The sequence below is a fragment of the Syngnathus floridae genome, chromosome 11 (assembly GCF_059516105.1).
Source record: "Syngnathus floridae isolate MCC-2025c chromosome 11, RoL_Sflo_1.0, whole genome shotgun sequence".
Classification (NCBI taxonomy): domain Eukaryota; kingdom Metazoa; phylum Chordata; class Actinopteri; order Syngnathiformes; family Syngnathidae; genus Syngnathus; species Syngnathus floridae.
The window spans coordinates 3,515,623-3,534,615 of record NC_142423.1 but is presented as its reverse complement, the minus strand read 5'-3'; the positions used below and the strand labels follow the sequence as shown (position 1 = coordinate 3,534,615).

The following is an 18,993-nucleotide window of genomic DNA, read 5'->3' as shown; positions in this document are numbered from 1 at the left end:
TATGATCTTCTTTGGGTTGAAAGGTTGTGCTGTGACATCACTCTGGTCATTTGTGCACATTTGATTGTCCTAACCAATCATTTGTTGTAAATCATCATCTTTCAAATTATTCCTCCTTAAAGTCAGACCTTAGTTCAAAGTTCTAAATTCTTGCTTCCCAGCAGTCTAGAATTTCGGATAAATTATTTAGATGCTAAGGTGTCAAGATATGCTCATGCGAGTCGCTCTTTTTGAGTGATGTCATGCATTGGGTTGAACTCTGAGTTTTTGTGCTACTTTAAAGGTACGTTAATTTTTTCCCAATGCATTTGGTGTACAGAAGTGCTGCCAAGTTCGAATCTTCCATTAGCCGTTCATATTTTAGCTCACAGAACTGATATGAGATTCAAGACGAGTGACACTCCAACCCAGCAGTTTGTTTTCATGTTCCCATGGTAACAAAGATTATTTCATGTTATTTTGAAATGTCACAAAATTTTTCTGAGCCTTGCTCTGTTGATGAGATCTTTTTAGAACAAATTACAACACACACGTGCACATGCACGCACACACACAAAAACAAGGCACATCGCCATTAATGTTATCAGGACAAGCATACATACACAAACAAGAGAATACTGATTTCAGTGATTGAACCTTCTTTATTGCTAAAGCAATATGAATACCCGTGGATTTCATTGTGCTCTTACTCTAACCTTTTTGTGGCTATTAGTTGTGCTGTTAATCTCTGTCTATTTAATTAGGCAGCAGCCATTGTGTTTTGTCATCAGTGAAATACTTCTGCAGGATAAAAGAAATGAGAATGAGTGAGAGGACAGAAACGAAAAATGGAAAAGCAGTGTAACTGGTGTGAATTATAGTTAGATGCGAAATACAGAAAACTAATTTTCATTGTTTATTTCATGATGTTCATTTATTGCGTAATACATATTACAAAAATTGGTTTTGAATTTCTAGTATCATGGAATCGATTGCATCAACTTTGCCAATTTCAGTGCCGCTGAAATTTTACAGTGTTGTTGCATATAGATGATTTGAACATTTTTTTTTGTACTTGTTGAAATTTTAATGTGACCTCGTGTTGCTGTCAAGTTTTGGTGAGCTAGTATTGGGAATTCATAGAAGTACTTCTTTTGCAAGCTGATGTTTTTTTCATAGCTGACTGACCCTTAAAACTGAGGGAACTCTTATCATGGAAGACCGTATTGTCTTTGTTTTGCCTGACATGGCGTTAATAGAGAGTGAAAGGCCATAGCCAGAGGTAAGAATAAGGTTGAAAATAACAGCAGAAAGAAATTGCCTTTATTTTCGCAGAGAGCACTTATTTTGCATGCTGGGTATTTGTTTTGAGGCACTCACCAGGTGTAAAATTGAACCTCCAAAACTCAATTAAATGTGTGTGCAGTGAATGCCTGAGGAAGGCGAGACACATGCTGCATTAGTAAAGTGTTTATGTTCATGTTTCAAACAGTCAACATGTTTCATTTGAAGGCAATCATTAGTTTAGTAAATTGCCAATTTGAACTTCTGAACCGAAAATTCATTATTTTGAGCGTTTATAGCCCATGCAAGAAGAAGCTATTTATAGCCATATATTTGAATAATAATCTTATTTACATTTATGGATGTAGTTTTATGGGTTTGAAATGCAACTTACTGAAATTGTGTTGACACGTTAGGAGAGATTATAGCTTCTAGGCTCCTCCATCTCAGATGCATCCTTGCAGACAGTGCACTCTCAACTCCTTTAACTCAAGTTTCCTTTTAGTTATTCACTTGACATGAGGATGTACTGAAACTGCACAGACAAATCATGCGTTCCCATATTTTATTTGATAAAATTCCGTATTACACTTTCATCCATCCTCATCTGAACACAGGTATCAACACGTTACAAGTTTATTCACATAATTCTCTAATTTCATTATTTATTTATTTATTTATTTATTCATTCATTCATTTATTTATTTGCCCCTAATACAGTAAGTATGAAACTGACCAACAATAACAAAAATTAAAGAATACTATAGTTAAACACTAACTTTAGCGGTCCTTTCATTCACAAACACACACTCCCCCCACCAAATGATATATTTAAATGGCCAAATTGTGAGCACTTCCTCATGTTTGAATTTGTGGGAGAGCGAGCTGCAGTTGTCAGCAACACGCTCAGAAAGATGATTGCATATCCTCGTGCTTGAAGTCTGACATCTGAAACAGGATCTGAAGCTCCAATTTACCAAGCTGCTCTTCGTAGTTAAGTAGCCACAGAAGTGAACACTTTGCCCAGTAGCAACTTATTCGCTCTTATCTGTCCAAATCTGCAGCTTTGAGATATTGGACAAGTGGATTTACTTATGCTGTCATTTTGGCAATGATTTATGTTTGCCTGTGGCTCATCATCACCTATCTAGGATATGCAGACACACCACACAGCACAGGTGAATGAAAGAATGAATGCGTGCTGAAAGTGGTCCAGCTGGCATGCTCTGCTGGTGATATTGCTCTTGTGGACTTTTGGCTGCTCATGAAAAAAAAATGTCATTTTGTTTCAGTTATGAGGTTTTAGTTGTTTGCTGATCTGTGGATTTAAAATTGTTGCCAGCTTTGGTGTGTCGGTGAAGGCATAGGTTTTACATCCAAGTATGTTAACGAATGTACCACAAATCACGGAGAATAATTTTGAAATATATTGTGTGTGTGTCTGACAAGAAATGTATGCCACAAGTCCTCTGGGTTAAGCATCAGGCATACGAATTGCTATTTTTCCAATCTTGAATCTGGCAATCATTTTTGAAAGAAATTCCTACATTACATGGGGTTGCAATGACAAAACAGCTTTATGTTCCTCACATTTTTTTGTGATATTGACCATTTCCAGTCTTCGGGTTCAGGTTCCAAGACAGACAGGGATACATAGCAGCCATACCAATTATCCACAGTTGACATTCCTGTGTGTGGACCACCAACACCATAAATGTTTGTGGAAAACTGATTAGTATTCAAAAATTCATTATGATGACGAAAGCGATTAAAATTTGTCATTATAATCAGAGCTAAATGCAAAAATATCATAATTTGTTGGCCAATATGGACTGAAGAGCAAAGTCATTGGATCATGTGGTTTGATGAGACTGACCTCGTTCCAGAACGATTGGCACATCAGGGTAAAAAAGAAAAAAAGTAGTTGGGTGTTGAGCTGCCATCTGGCCATGAATCTCATTTTATTTGGCAACTATTTTTTGTTCTATATGGGCGCTGCAGTTGGCTGGTGATATTATTTATTATTTATTTATCCAGGTGATGAAATTCAGAACAGTGTATCATTTGTAATCTTAAACCGGCTGCATACTGCAAAGTAAAGGAAACCAAAAGAAAAGCAAATACAAATAAATAATTCACCAAAACATCCAAGGTGAGGTTATGCTAGCTTCATAGATGTCTGTTTAGTTACCAAGGGGCCCCTGTATTCTTTATTTTCCTCAATGCTGCGCTCGACGGAAAAAAAACTGCTGCAATCAAAGTGTAAGATATGTACTGGGACTTTATGAAAAATGAGAATCAATTTATCTGTAACCGCCTCTGCAAACAAGGTAATGCTTTCACCTCCTCGTGTTTTATTTGTTTGTTCACATAATGTGAAAGCGTGCCGATAAATCATTTTGTGAAATCTGCACTAACTTTACATCCACCTCATTAAGTGGTCCACTTGAGTGTATGTGACACAATGTATTGTGAATAATAGCATTTGGCATTGACTCTTTATACACCAAACAACTTCATTAGTGTGTGAAAGCACATGTTAAGTGGTTGTTAGTTGTATTTTTGTATACTGCTTGTGTCCACAAAATATCCTCACATACATTTGTTGTTTTCCTCCACTGAGTTGTGCTAATGGAAGTCTGAAATAGTGGACTGATAAAGCTTTCATGACACCTCTCCTCTGCTTCTTGCTCTCTCGCATAAAGTGATAAATGAAGTGGCTCTAATGGCGTCCTTTTATAAAGTAACATTTCACACAAGCACACAGAAGCACAAAGAGGCATCGGATGCTTTTTGTGTGCGACGAGGTTTTAAGAGGCTAATTATAGCTTCTAAACACAATTGTCTCTCCTTTTTATTCCACCATGTATCATTCATTCGCTCGCTTACACACTAGTGTATCGGTCTGATTGGACTGCATTTCACGGAATCCACCATGCGGCACTTTACTAGCTCTCCATCACTTGTCTGGGTCTGTGACACCAGGCTAATATGTATTCTTGGAGTAAGTGCAGTATCGTGCCAGGTTTCCTTCAAGAGTACAGTAAATACAAGGTACCGGATTTATTTCCTTGGGGAGAAGTTTGCTGGTCAAACAAGAATAATGGTCACGAGTCTAATTACTACTTGGGGGCTTCTTCTGCTTCTTCTCCGACCGAAAGCGCTTCTGAAGCTCAATTTATCTGTCTTTAGTGCCTTGGCAGATGGGAAACTGGTGTTTTGTTTCAGGCTCCAGCTGTCTCTCTATCTTCTGGGAGCAGTTCATGGAATATTTAACCAGAGCAGACCTTTGAGGCAGCATCTAGATCTTTGTAAACAGGTCACACCATCAAAAGCCAAGGCACAGTTTAGCAGTTTTGCTCAGCTTGAGGTTACGCTCGGTTACACCGAAAAGAATGCGTAGGAGTTGGGACTGAAAACTTGCTTTGCTTGCTCAACTATGTCGGATCTTTGGTTGAACCTCTTGGTTCAGTTGAAACAATCTTCTGTTCTGCTAGGTGTTTGAGAATTACTTGAAGAGGTGAGTGTCGGTCCTGTCTGCAAATCTGAAACAGCTTGTTGAAAATACTTTTTCTGTTCCAATCACGGGTAACTGCAGAATCATAGAATTGACCCCCGAGGCATTTTACACAAAAAGCCTATTCTCGGTTGCAATTTATTCTGCAACCCAGAAGGAAGATTTTCTTCTGCAATTGCTCATGAAAGCTGTGAATTGCTGTCATCAAGCCAGATACCACAGAAGGGTCTTAACTGAAAATAGTGCTGGTTAACAGATTCCCTTGCTAAGGGCTGAAAATCAGTACAAGATGACTTAGTGCTATGATTCTGGTCATGCACACACATTTTTACAGATGGTTCTCCAGCACTTGAAATATTTTCGAATATAAAGTGCTTCATATTGTAATTGAGCCAGATATTTTTTCAATTAACTTTTAAAGAGCAACTGGTGCACTATTGCACAAAGTGAATATTTCCCTTTGTCAGCATAAGTCTCAATTAAGAGAATTTGAAGGGGGAAGAGAGAGAACAGTTACTTCTTCCCACTCCAACTCCATCTGTAAAATGTACTGGGAAGTCCTTGATGTCATGATGAAAAGTGGCGCCTGTAATGCCCCCAGGCAGTTGATGATTGAGCGGGTTAGGTGATGGGAAACGGATGGTTCAGGCCTGCTGAGCTCTGTAGAAATGTGTCTGACAGCGAGGGGACTGCCCCATAGGAACCTCAATTCCTTGATCAGAATCACAAAGAAACTATTTGAACAAGACTTTGTGAAGCTGATATCCCGACGGTGCCTGTGTGGCTGCTCATTAAGAAAAAAACTTGGATGGCGGCAATCTTTATCCTGGTTGAGAGCGGGAAGCAGGACCAGATCGACTCCACAACCATAAATAGGCAAGTGAATTCCTTTTGGTCTAAAATGCAATGAGCATCACTTTAATATATATTATATTGTTATTTAGATATATTAACAGACAATGTGAATGTTCGGCGACATGGCAGAAAGTTTTGTGATCTTCCAGCATTGATTGCATCCTAAATCGGAGTTCAAGTCAATTTCCTCTTTCTGCAGCTAACAATCGATCACTCGTCTCTCACTCAGCCGAACCATCTGTTAAGAAAACAAATTTCTGTGGATTCAATTTGACTTCTCAATCTACGAGACGGCTCAACCACACCGCGCTAAGTACACAAATACGAGGATGTCATTAGGAATGAGCTCTTTTCTTCAATTCTTCTCCACCATGCACTTGTCTGCTTGGGAATGAGCAGACAGATGGGAATCCGTTCTTCTCCTTCGCTCATCACGCAAACCTTAAAACGCTCCGAGGTAGCCGTTTTAGCAAACAGAATTGTTTACCCCCTCCAAAACAAATGAGCAGGCCCAGCATCATTGATTGCAAACAAAGCGTACAATTGGCTGCTATTGTTACAACGCTGATTGCCCAAGGTGTCATTTACTCCCCCACTGAGTGTTGTTGCTAGTGCAAGTGATAAAAGTGTCCGATGTGTGCATGTACTCTATTTTGTCTCTCAACACTCCTGTCCTCCATCGGCTTGTTTAAGCTTTCACATCGACGTGTTTCCTGAGTAAAACATGAAATTGCCAATGGAAGGGCAGCAAATCAAATATTTACAGCAATATGAATAATAAATTGGGTGCGGTTGACAGTGTTCCTAATTGCTGAGTGTGTGTCTCCACCATGGATGAGACCTCAGATGAAGATGGGAGTGTTGTCTTTTGATGCGCTTTATTGGAGAGCATGATAGATACCGGGCTGCTTTCGTCTCCCAGCCAGAGGCTGAACACACATTTGAGGCCGGTTTTTACTTTCATGGTGGCTGCTAACACTTTCCCCCAGTACAATTTGATTAATGTTGCACTTTTGCTGGTATAGTTGTAATAAAGTTAAATGAGGTCACAAATGGCTGAGGCATTGTAGAATCAGCAGTGGGTAATTGAGGAGGGAGCAGTCTCCAAAGCGTATTATATGTGTGTAGTTTCTCATCCATTCTTTCCCCTCATGTTAGTAATTTTGCTGGAACCTTATTTAATAATGGTTTTATCATTGCTAGAGAATCAGAGCAATCAGTGACAGTGTAGCATGAGATGGATTTTACTCCAGGCGTTTATGTTCTAACTAGATCTTTAATTTATCTTGCAAGATCCAAGTTATTTTTAAACAAGTCATTTGACTGCAATACATGCACAAAATTTGACTGCGTTCAGATTCAGGACTTAAAACGGAATTTTCTGTTATGTTCATGCTACCTGATTGGCTGTCCTTCTGAAAATATGATGACCTTTTTTCAACAAGACCTCCTTCCACCGTCTTATCAAAACCTTGAGGGTTCAAACTTAGATTAGCTTTTGGGTAACCGAGAGATCCTACAGAAATTCCATTTTCTAATGTCATTTCAAGACTTCATTGTTCATCATTGACTTCTTTTTTTAGTCAGGCCAGACCTCTCGATTCTTTGGGCTGATTACAATGTTGAATCAATGGGATACTTATGTTGCTTTTTTTTTAAACTGTGGCTCTCTTTGCCAAAGTGCCCTTCTGGACAACATCCAGCGCAATCTCAATTTCAACAGGTCGGTTTATCTCTAGTGCTCTTTGTCCGTGGATGAAACTTGACTTTGAAGACTGCGAATAGCTTTCTCTCCAAAACTAGTGCTCGGATACAATTGAATAAAAGAGGGATCAACCCCGTGTTCTGCATAGACATTATGCGGATCTTCAATCGTTCCCTGGAGCTGTGTGAGGTGCCCGCGTGCTTCAAGAGCTCCACCATCGTTCCAGTGGCCAAGAAGCCCGCCATCACAGGTCTGAATGACTATAGACCTGTTGCACTGACATCTGTGGTCATGAAATCTTTCGAGAGGTTAGTGCTGAACCACCTGAAGGATGTCACGGGCCCCCTGCTGGACCCCCTCCAGTTTGCCTACCGGGCAAACAGGTCGGTGGATGATGCGGTCAACATGGGTCTGCACTACATCCTGCAACACCTGGACACCCCAGGAAAGTACGCCAGGATCCTGTTTGTGGACTTCAGCTCAGCGTTCAACACCATCGCTCCTGACATCCTCCAACAGAAGCTCATCCAGCTCGCGGTGCCTGCCTCCACCTGTCAGTGGATCACCAGCTTCCTGACCAACAGGAGACAGCGTGTGAGGCTGGGGAGCATCACATCTGACACTCTGACTACCAACACTGGAGCCCCTCAGGGGTGCGTCCTCTCCCCACTGCTCTTCTCCCTCTACACCAACGATTTCTCCGCAAGTGACTCTTCTGTGAAGCTCCTGAAGTATGCAGACGACACCACTCTCATCGGACTGATCCAGAACGGTAATGAGACTGCATACAGACAGGAGGTGGAGCGGCTGGTCCACTGGTGCAGCCAAAACCACCTGGACCTGAACCCGCTCAAGACCGTGGAGATGACAGTGGACTTCAGGCGAGGCCCTTCACCACTTTCACCCCTCACTATCCGCAGTAATACTATTCTCTCATCAGACACCTTCAAGTTCCTGGGAACCACAATCTCTCGGGACCTGAAATGGACCGGCCACATAGACTCTGTCCGGAAGAAGGCCCAGCAGAGGCTGTACTTCCTGAGACAGCTCAAGAAGTTCAACCTGCCGCGGGAGCTGCTGAAGACCTTCTACACTGCCATCATCCAGTCTGTCCTCTGCACCTCCATCACTGTCTGGTTTGGATCGGCCTCCAAACAAGACAAGCACAGACTGCAACGGACAATAAGGACTGCAGAAAAGATAATTGGAATCAACCTCCCATCTATTCAAGACTTGTACCTGACCAGGACCAGGAAACGTGCAAGTAACATCTCAACAGACCCTTCGCACCCAGGTTGCAGCCTGTTTGAACTACTCCCCTCCGGACGCCGTTATAGAGCTCTGTACACTAAAACCAGCAGACACAGAGACAGCTTCTTCCCCCAGGCTGTCGCTCTGATGAACTCACACCACTCTTAGAGTCTCAGAGTCATTACTGTGCAATAACATCCTGCTTTCCACACCTTTTTTGTTTACACTGTTTGTACTATGTGTCCTCTCTGCATCCATTGCAGCCTGGTCATCCTAGAAGAGGGACCCTCCCATCTGTGGACTTTTCTCAAGGTTTCTCATTTCCCATAGCTGGAGTTTTGAGTTTTTCCTTGCCCTCTTGGGAGTTTAAGATCTGGGGATGTTTGAGAATATCTTTCGTTCTTCACATGTGCTGAGTGTTGTTGTTAGTCACCTAAATGTTGAACAGAGGCTGTGATTTACCGAAGTCAAATTCCTTGTTTGGCACGCTCAAACATGGCGAATAAAAAACTCTTGAATCTTGAATCTTGAATCTTGAATTACAAAACATTAGTTTTGTTGTTGAATCATTGCTATGCTGATTATTTACTTCGCATCTTTAGCATTCAGCTTTTCCACGTTAACCTTGAAGCAACCACGAATAAAAAATTACATTAGACATTCGAACATTGGGCAAAACCATCAAACAAAACAACCCAATTATTCCTCGCTGCTGCTTTAATGCTCATAAACAAATGTATGCGGAGTCTTTGAAGCGTTACGCCGATGGCTGATGGTGGGTTATATTATGCATGCAATATTTTTCTGACTCCACAGTGACCCCTCACAGGTCTTTTTTTTCAATCATCTTCAGTTATTGCAAGATGAGCTCTTTAATGTTCAGGTTCCAACGCCAACTTCCTGTTACATTTAATTGATGAATGTTCTGTTTCATTGCTTATGCTCATTTGAAGACACATTATCATCTTGTGTGCCATCCTCACGAGGTCTCTTCTTCATAACTGGAATATTACTTCTTGTCAATCAATTCTGAGTCTCAAATTAGATTGTGTTCAATAATTTCCATCTCGTCTTTCCAATAGTTGTTTGATTAGATGGAATCCAGGCACCTAATAGTGACGCAAGAATGTCTTGATAGCGAGGAACACGCCGTCATTTAAGACGGACTGTTTTCAGATGGCCATGACATGTAAAATTGTATTTAAACTGAAAATAAATCCCTCGAATAGGTCCAGTCAAATTTTTTTTCCTTCATATCTTCTGTTCATATGTGACCTTGCAGGCATGAACATTTCATTGTCAAACACGACAAGACATGGTCGAGCATAAATTGAAGTTGCTCATCAATCTCTTTTTTGTACTTCTTGATTCTTGGATTTCACAACCTTCAGATCTGTCAAAATTGCCACGTTTCTCGTTTTAAGGCTGCACCCCCCCGGCCAGTTTCCAGAGGACGTGCTGTTGAAATGTTTTTATGTGGGTGTGCGCATTGACTTCTTGGTGCCAAAAAGCACTCACAGCTTCTCACATCACTTGTCCACATGACAGGGATGTTTCCCCTACCTAAACTTTGATGGAGGGCTTTCAACGCGTGACTTAAAGGTCTCCGAGTTGACTTTTTACACACCTCTGCACGCAGTTGGAGAGCTCTTTCCTCAGCGCCTGTAAACCAGAAGGAGGCAAACACGTGTTCAATCTTTTTTTTCCTTTTATTGCATCACACTCATTGGAGCTCCTTGACAGAACGTTCTAAATTTTAGCATCCAGTTTCATCAAAGAGGAACTGTAAGCAATCCAGACCATGTCTAGCACAAATTACAGCTGAAATGTGCGCATGGGTTTAGTTTTCTTACTTTTGGTGTTTTGGTAATCGGCCGCAGGCTAATAAGTGTGTTTGCGCCGTTGTGGGAGGGAACACGGCGAACTTGTTTACCATCGAATGGAAGCTGCTCTCCCTTTAAGTTCCGCACACGAGAAAATCTTTTAAAATGTTTTTAAAGTCGTCTGTTAATATGTCAATGTACATTCAGAATTAATTTCCCACCCCCCACTGGTATATCATTGTATAACTGTAACACTACCATTGAGCATTATATAGTATATATAAATTATATCGATTCAAAAATGTTTAAGCTATAATTGGCTTTTACCAATGTTGTGGCTTTAAATGTTGACTTTTGCGTTAACAAACATCCCGCTGATTGACTCATTATCATATTCTTATCCTCGAAGTCCTTGAGATGGCATCCTCCTGTTATAATTCTGCCTTCTGTGAGATTTCCAAACTAATATAACACTTACTGCTTACTAAGACAAACAACTGATTACCAACATCATTAATCAACTCGCAAAATATCAACATCAAACTCAAATATCCTCAGCTGACACACGCAAATATATTCGATGTCCTGCTGTTTAAAACAAAGAACGATGTTTTCCAAGGAAACCACAAAGTGTTGTTATAATTGAAAGCGGACATGGGGGAGCGGCAGGCAGGGGTGTCCGTGTATAACTCAGCAGGAGTAATCTACACAACACAGATGACAATTCTTTTTTAGTTGAGAACAAACCGGAATGGAGCAACAATAGAAATAATTTTCAAGAATATCTACACTGGCACAGAAATGTTTGTCACCAGAAAATACAGGAACAACTTTTAAAACGAGGAGCCGGCAATACAGACAGCCACTTTGTGTAGCAAAATTGACTTCCAGCCCAATTTGTTAGCAGAACAGAACCACAGAACCACTGGGAAGTTTTAATAAGGCTCTTAAAAGTTTTTGAGTGCATTTTCTGCAAGTTGCATCATGAGGAGGCTGGTACACATCTAATGATTTTCTGTGGGAATATTTATTTCGGTAAATTCACCAATGAATTATTAAAGAGATGAACACAATCAGTCTACCAGGGAGGGGTTATTATAGCCAAAACCGAAATGTCGGGGGCCAACAACTCACAGCTAAAGTGTGCAAAATGGATTTACAAACAGATTGAATTCTATGACCTGGAGGCTATTATTATGGTCTGTTACATTACTGAAATCATTTGGTGTTTAACTTTGGTAAATCAGAATATTGCCTGTGTGTTTTCATACAGCAGTGCTCACAATCTGTCGCATTAATTCTGTGTCCTGCCCAATATAATCAAATATCCTAAATGAATAAATAAGTTTGTATGACAGATTACAGAATATACTTTCTGTTCTTACATCTTTCTTTTTTCTTTGAGAATCATTTGATCTGGACATGCAAATGAGCACATGCAGATCATGACCTCTATTTGCATGAGATAACAGTGCAAGCCTTGTTTGATGTTAAACGTTCAATCTTGCACGCGATGTCTTTCAGCTCATGATGAGTCATCAAACAGACTCGTGTTTGTTCGCGTTTTGAATTTGGGAACTACACGAAGGAGCGAAACACCGAAATAAGTATTTTCCTTTTAAGTTGGACCACCTTATTGGACACTTTGCAAACCATGTGAGCTGGTTCTTCCTTTGAAAAGATGAGTGCAATGCATAGCAGCAAGATTTATTGATACACTGCGACAGAATACAACATATATTATCGTCGATGAAAGGTACAGAGGTGACCTTTGCACAGCACCACTGCCAAAGCCACAAAATGTGAATTTAATGTTCCTGAGCATGAATTAGTATCTCATTAGTTGTTGTAACTGATCGTAAAATCATTTCACTATCTACCACAGAGGGATCCAAGGGAAGAAATGCGGCACTATCATCCTGTCTGCAGAGGAGCTGAGCAACTGCAGAGTAAGTAGAGCATCAGGTGACAGATTGAAAAAGCTTCTTGAAATTATTGTGAGTATAAAGTACACATTTGATGTGGTCAAAATTATACCAATGCAGTATGCAAGTAAAAAAAATGGCACTCAAACCTGTTAAGGGCACAACATCATTACTGCAGTGTAGTTTGTGTGGCCATTTTGTGGTGGTTTTTCCTCTCATGTAAAATATGAGCCTTGATTTGGAAAAGAATGCTAAACACGGCTATAAAGACAAAAAAAGAAAAGTTACGTTTGTCATAAAATCCCGAAACTTTTTTTATGGTTAAATAGATACAACAATATATCAACTTCAAATAGCAGCAGACCCGACAGTTTTTTTTTTTTTTGTCCCCTGAGGAGGTAGGCACACTCTCCCACGCTTTGGCTAAAAATTCAAAGGAGGCATTTTTGCAGTGTTTCCACCAACTAAGGTGTCCTTGCAGGAAACTTCACATTTATTTTTTTATATACCTGTTTGAATCAGCCTGTTTTGAAGGGCAGTTCTTTTAATGTGGAGGGTGGCAATGCATACAGTTTTGTTGTACCTGTGCTACTTGTATGCATTTGCCGAAGCACTGGGGGGTGGATTAAAAAAAATAACAAAAAAAAAATCTATCTTCACTCGCATTACACTTGTCAATTAGTGTGAGAATCTGTGCATGCTCCCAGACAGCCAAATCATACCCGCTCATTGATATCTACTAATTTTATCTCCCCAACCTGTATATGGTCGCGTGTTTACGCTGGCGGCTATCTCCGACCCGTTCACCCCTCTCGCAACACAACCGACAGGACATCTGTTGTCACTCAGTGGAGTGGCACAGTGTTGAATGAAATGGCCCCCGCAACATGAGGAGGTGAATGCAGATCATTCTCTCCACTAAGCCTGCGGTCTGATGCTCCACTGAGCTCACCGCACACACATTAGAGCAGGATATTGGAAAGCAAGAGTGTGAAACCGAACAAATTGTGCATAGACAGAGGCAGAGAGGGAATGAAAGAGGGAGCAGATGCGGAATATTGAAAACAAAAGCCAATGTGCAATTAAAAGATGAAGAATTACTGAGGATGTGTGTGCGAGAGTCAGAGACAACGAAACAATAACCGTGAAGTGAATCGATATGAGATGATTGCACACCCCGCAGGTACCAACTCGTACCTCCAAAATCACCTCGGATAATGAGAGTGTGAGACTGAGATTTGCTCAATTAAAACCCAGCCCAGCCTGACCTTGTCCCCATGTAAGAACACATACACACAAGCAGTTTGCCGACATTATCCTTTAATTGAATCCCTATTTGGAATCTGAAGCTATTTTCATCCTTTAGTGCTTTTGGATCATCTAGTTCATTCCCCCCTATAGTGCCGCACATTTGGTAATCTGCTGTCAACTAGCTCGAGACCATTCATTAGTAAACAAACTCTGTTGTGGTTCACTTAGTGAGAAAGCAGTTGCATTGTTTAAATATTGAAAGTTGATTCTCCTTTTATTAATGAACACTGCTGATGCTCAATCTGAGCAAGAATGTTTGTTCGTGCTACAAAACATTAATGAGGCAGGAGCATATGCATATTTAATATCCCCAACACTGCCATCATTGCCATCAATATTTTTATGCGTCTATTATCGCAGCAGCGCTTCCTTTGTATGTGTGTCATTTTATTCTGGCTGAATCAAGAGTGCAACAGCAGCACACAAAACCGTTCAAATGCTCGGGAAGACTAATGAGAAGCCGGGAAGAAAATGTTTAATGTGCTGAGAAGATGAAGCAGGTCTTTCTTTTGTTCTGCCACATGCTTCTATGGTAATTTTTTTTAATATGACTTGGGTTTGCAAGTTGCCCCTAGACAAAAGAAAGAACGAAGGATTCTAAGAATCCATGTACTCCAAAATGCATGAAATGATAAGCGAGTTCTCCTTTATTCATTGATAACAAGAGTTTATGGCATTGTGCTATATCATCTTCAGATAATTTAGTTTTCACATAAAACTTTCAAGGAAAAACAATTGTAAAATCTTTTTGGAAAAAGATGAAAAAAGAAAAAAAAAATCACAAGCAGCGTGTCTCCATTTATTCTGACTAAATCATCATTTTAGTGATAATAAAGCAAAAACACATTTGTGCCAGTGATAACCTATCTAGCTAGCCAGCTAACCTATCACAATTCCATTTCGAAACTTTTTCTGAATTCCGAGAATATCTGTGCAATTCCTCAAAATGCTGCAGCTATCGGCAAGGAAAGACAAAAAGACACTGAGTGCATGAGTAGGAATAATGTTCAAACATATAAACACCTCAGAGTATAATACGCTTCTCTTTTCGATCATCTCGCAATGTCGTATGAGGCACAGCTGTTAATGTGTCATCCAGTGAGCAGCATGTGAAATGAATGCGTACCCAGATGAAATGTAATGAGCTATGCAAAAAGATGGTGTCAAATGTGGCAGATGTGCAGTAGGTACTGTATATTCCCCCAGGGTGAGGGAAAGAAGCCAGATGAAGTTCCTCTCACTTGCTTCAAAGTGCCTGGCCTGGAGTGATAAATAAAAAAATAAAAAAAAACACAGGCTGGCGGTCACTGTGGGGGGGAAAAAAACGAACCGGGAATCTGAGTAGGCATTCGGCATGCACGCTCAGAAAGACTCACACAATCTATCATAGTGGGAAGCTAACATCCATCCCTTTAACTGATTTGCCACCCCGCGCACCGACTGACACAAGGTGCAAGCTGTGACATTAAAAAGCTATCAAGCTATCATTAGTGGAGCACTGGCTGCCTGGTGTACGACCTCAGGCAAAGATGACAACAACAGCAATTTATTGTTAAAGCATGTGAAAAGTACTGTCGTGAACACTGCATCGAAAAGATTAGCCACAGTGTGCATCCAAGTGTTGGTCAGGAATCGTTTTTAGAACACAAGAAGAGGCAGCCACTGAGAGAAGAACATTAAGAAAGTACCTCAAGGCTTAAAGGCTTGCCAGTGATTTACTATATTTGGACGTGCTTTAAGCCCTAAATGATAAATAATCTGTGAAAAAAAATGCACAGTAAGGCAAAGGGAAAGAAAAAATTTACAGCATAAATTAATCTCTCAGCAGTATCAGCTCACTTTTGATTCATGCGAGGTCATCGTTTTGTATGCTTCCCTTTTGTATATTTAAATTTAAAATTCGTTAGTCTCACAGTTATTTTTTTTGCCATATTGATTGATAGATTAGATAAATTGGTAGATGGGTCATGCCTTACTTGGATAAAATAAAATAAAATAAAATAAAAATTCACTTTATATAACCAAGAAAAAGAGGTAATGTGTTGACCAAAACCTTCCTCCAGTTTGACTGCGAGTTCAATTTTCCTTTGGAATTACTTGTGGCAATACAAAATTGTCATTATCTTGACACTGTCATTACTCAACTCATTGATTTCTACTGTAATGGCTTTGCAGTTGTTGTTGTAAATTGCCACTCTAATATTACGCCGTGTGAATGCATGCAGCGTTCAAAATCTGCAAAACAATCCACATAAACTGTAATACAATTTTTAATGGTACTTATCATATGCCGCCTTTGTCTCCTTATTTCTCCATCTGTTCACATCCTAGGACAGCGCCACTATGCAGTTTTGTGCCAACAAGCTAGACAAAAAGGACTTCTTTGGGAAATCAGATCCATTTATGGTATTCTACAGAAGCAATGAAGATGGAACGTAAGTCGTTACCTAAAGTATGTATTTACCCACCTACCAGTTATAATTGTGGCGAGCTACGAGGTGTGACTCCATATTTCAACAGAATCACAGCCTATTTCCTTTGTCGCATTGCTCCATCTTGTCACAGTGAATTTGTCTCTACCCAATTAAAAGCAGTCACACGCTGACTGAATATATTTTTTATTTGGTAACTCGGGGCAGATGTCCTCGCTGCCCCACACAGTAAAAAAAGGACAAGGTGAGTTGGTTAGAAAACAATGTAAAAGTTGAACTATAAATGTCAGTCAGTACCACACTAAACGCTGAAGGGCAACCCTGTAGCAAGTTGATTACCATGTCTCCAGCAGCTAATCATAAATTCTGTATTCTGTTACACAGCAGGACTCCAAATTTAGATCCTCCAATCCCAAAGCCAAGTCCTTACAAACGCGCCTATAGAATATGTAATCATATTGCATATGGGCTAGAGTGGAACTATAAAAAAACACACATGAGAGTGAACTGTATTTTATGGGCGCTCTTGAAGGAGCTGCAGTGTACTCATGCTGTATGAAGACACACTGGTCACATCAGTTCTGCAACCACCTCCAAGCACCTTCCTTTTTCCAAGCAGCTTCAGCCTAAACCAGGGGTCGGGAACCTTTTTGGCGGACAGAGCTATAAATGCCCATTTTTTAAAAAATAATTTCCCGTGAGAACCATACCATTTGAAAAAAACAATAGGTTAAATATAATTAAATGCATGTATTTTAATTAAGCCCAACGATTTTTTGAGTGTATTCTTTTTAATAACATTTTTAACGTCGCCTAAAGAGCCATATCTGGCTCGCGAGCCAAAGGGCCTGACCAGAATCAAACGGAAAATGTTGTAGCAAACACCTCATTAGCTCTCTTGTAGCTTTCTTAGGACCACAAGGAAAACCAATTTTGGGGACCAAGTACCTAACAGACTTACACGGGTTTAAAATGCTTGATGCACTTAGTGGAACAGCAGTTATCCAAAAAAAAAGTGACACGCCTTGTTGCTTTGTGTGAGGACGGCTTTTGGTGTTTAATAGGGATTTGTGCTCGGTGAAGCATTGTGGAGAGCGGAAATCCATTGGTTGGACTCAGATATGAAATCATTCTCAGGGGTCTATAAAACAATATTACTGCGAGGCGAGCCAAAGCATATACAAGGCTGGACACTGCCCCATTTGGAAGTATCTTACTTGGCTTCCGCATCGGTGCCTCTGTCCTTTCCATAGCAAACAGCTCCTCTTCTTATTTGCATTTTTAGCTCTCATGTCTGCATGAAAGGAATTAATGAGCAAATTCTTTTCACTGCTATTTTAACTCGTCTCCTCTTCTCCACTCTTTTTGTCTAGGTTTACGATCTGCCATAAAACAGAGGTAGTGAAGAACACGTTAAACCCAGCGTGGCAGCCTTTCACTATTCCAGTCCGAGCACTTTGCAATGGCGACTACGACAGGTAAACCACACACACGACACACAAAGCCCGATAACCCCATCCACTTGGTCTGACTTCATTGACTCCTACTGGAACAATGTATCGATCGTGATGTTAGGTTACGGATTCTAGTTATTGATCTGACTCCAAATTGCGATCAACACTTAACACATAAATTGCTATGTCCTAATCCACACACTGGCGCACCTAACAATTTTGCGAGTTCGTTCTGTCAAAGAGAAGACCAGTAGATCAATTAGACCAAATTTACCAATTATTTATTCCTGACAAAGCGCACTAATACAGGCCTGGGTCCCGGGTCCCTCACACTAAAACTCGTGCGTTTTTGTGACCACCAAAAGACGACACATTCTTCCGGGTTGCCCAGTTTTAAAGAAACACAATATGAATAGTAAAGCATGCAAAATATTGTGAGATGATTGGTCGATGGCCATCTCCTCCCCGTCCAGGTGTCGCTGAGGTCAGGCGGTTGGGTTTTCCCCTCGAAGCCCGGTCTCATAGACGTGATGTTGTTCTCGTTCCTCACCGACCTTGAGGTGGTCTCCTCCGGTACTCCCTATCCGGGCCTATTCCACAACACTTCGAAGAAAACAAGTTCATGCAGTTTGCCTGCACATTCTTCGGCCCCCACCAATCCACACGAGCACTCCAATACTAGATATTAATATTATTATAAGTTTAACACAACCTTAAAAAATATGTTTGCAAACTCCCGAAAGCACATTTCCTTTTAGTGACCTTCAAAGCCCCAAACGGTATCCCTCCAACAATGTCCAGTCTACTGATGGCAGCCATTACTGAACCACAAGTAGACTTGAGTTCAACCAGCGAGAATCAATATCAACTCAACATGTTGCACTGTTACATTTTTTTTTTCTTTCACCGTCACACTATTTTACTGTAATCACATCAATGGATTACTACTCAGTACTAATACTACTCAGTATTGATTCTATCTCAAATGCATTTATTTCGCCACTGGATGACTCGTTCTGCTCGGCTCTTTTTTCCCAAAAAGAAAAGCATAATAACACTTGAATGGCGATATGACAAAGTGTGAAAAGTCACAATATTGAAATCCATTTGACTAAATTGATTGCCAAATGTTTGTATATTAAATGTAACATGCGATTTTCTTCATAATGTCGGACCTTTTGGGTAAAAAGCACTCTTCTCTGTTGGCTGACCTCCAGTTGTTCTTTCCCATTTGGGAATAGAAAGGAATGCAAAGAATTATTTCGTGCACTTTGGCGCGATTAAAAACGGGCATTTTGCGCCGTTGTGGGCGTGAACACAGCTGATTGAATTGTGCTTCCCTAACACATGTTAATTTTCTCTTTATACTAAACACTGATTTGATTGATTTGATTTGTTATATTTTGTTCAATAATCCATCCATCCATCCATCTTCTTCCGCTTATCCGGGGTCGGGT

At 40.4% G+C, this 18,993-nt stretch overlaps 1 protein-coding gene across 4 annotated transcripts in view; it reads left to right on the top strand.

The window, feature by feature from the left end:
• Window positions 1-18,993, top strand: part of cpne5b (copine Vb) — a 64,379-nt gene that overhangs the window by 20,513 nt on the left and 24,873 nt on the right. For 3 of the 4 annotated variants that reach the window (XM_088389230.1, XM_088389232.1, XM_088389231.1), the window contains 3 exons: window positions 12,300-12,363; window positions 15,982-16,085; window positions 17,456-17,560. In XM_088389230.1, the coding sequence (XP_088245356.1) occupies window positions 12,300-12,363; window positions 15,982-16,085; window positions 17,456-17,560 (273 nt within the window). Of the gene's footprint in view, window positions 1-12,010; window positions 12,171-12,299; window positions 12,364-15,981; window positions 16,086-17,455; window positions 17,561-18,993 lie in introns of those variants that run through there. The other variant, XM_088389234.1, reaches the window with a different exon arrangement.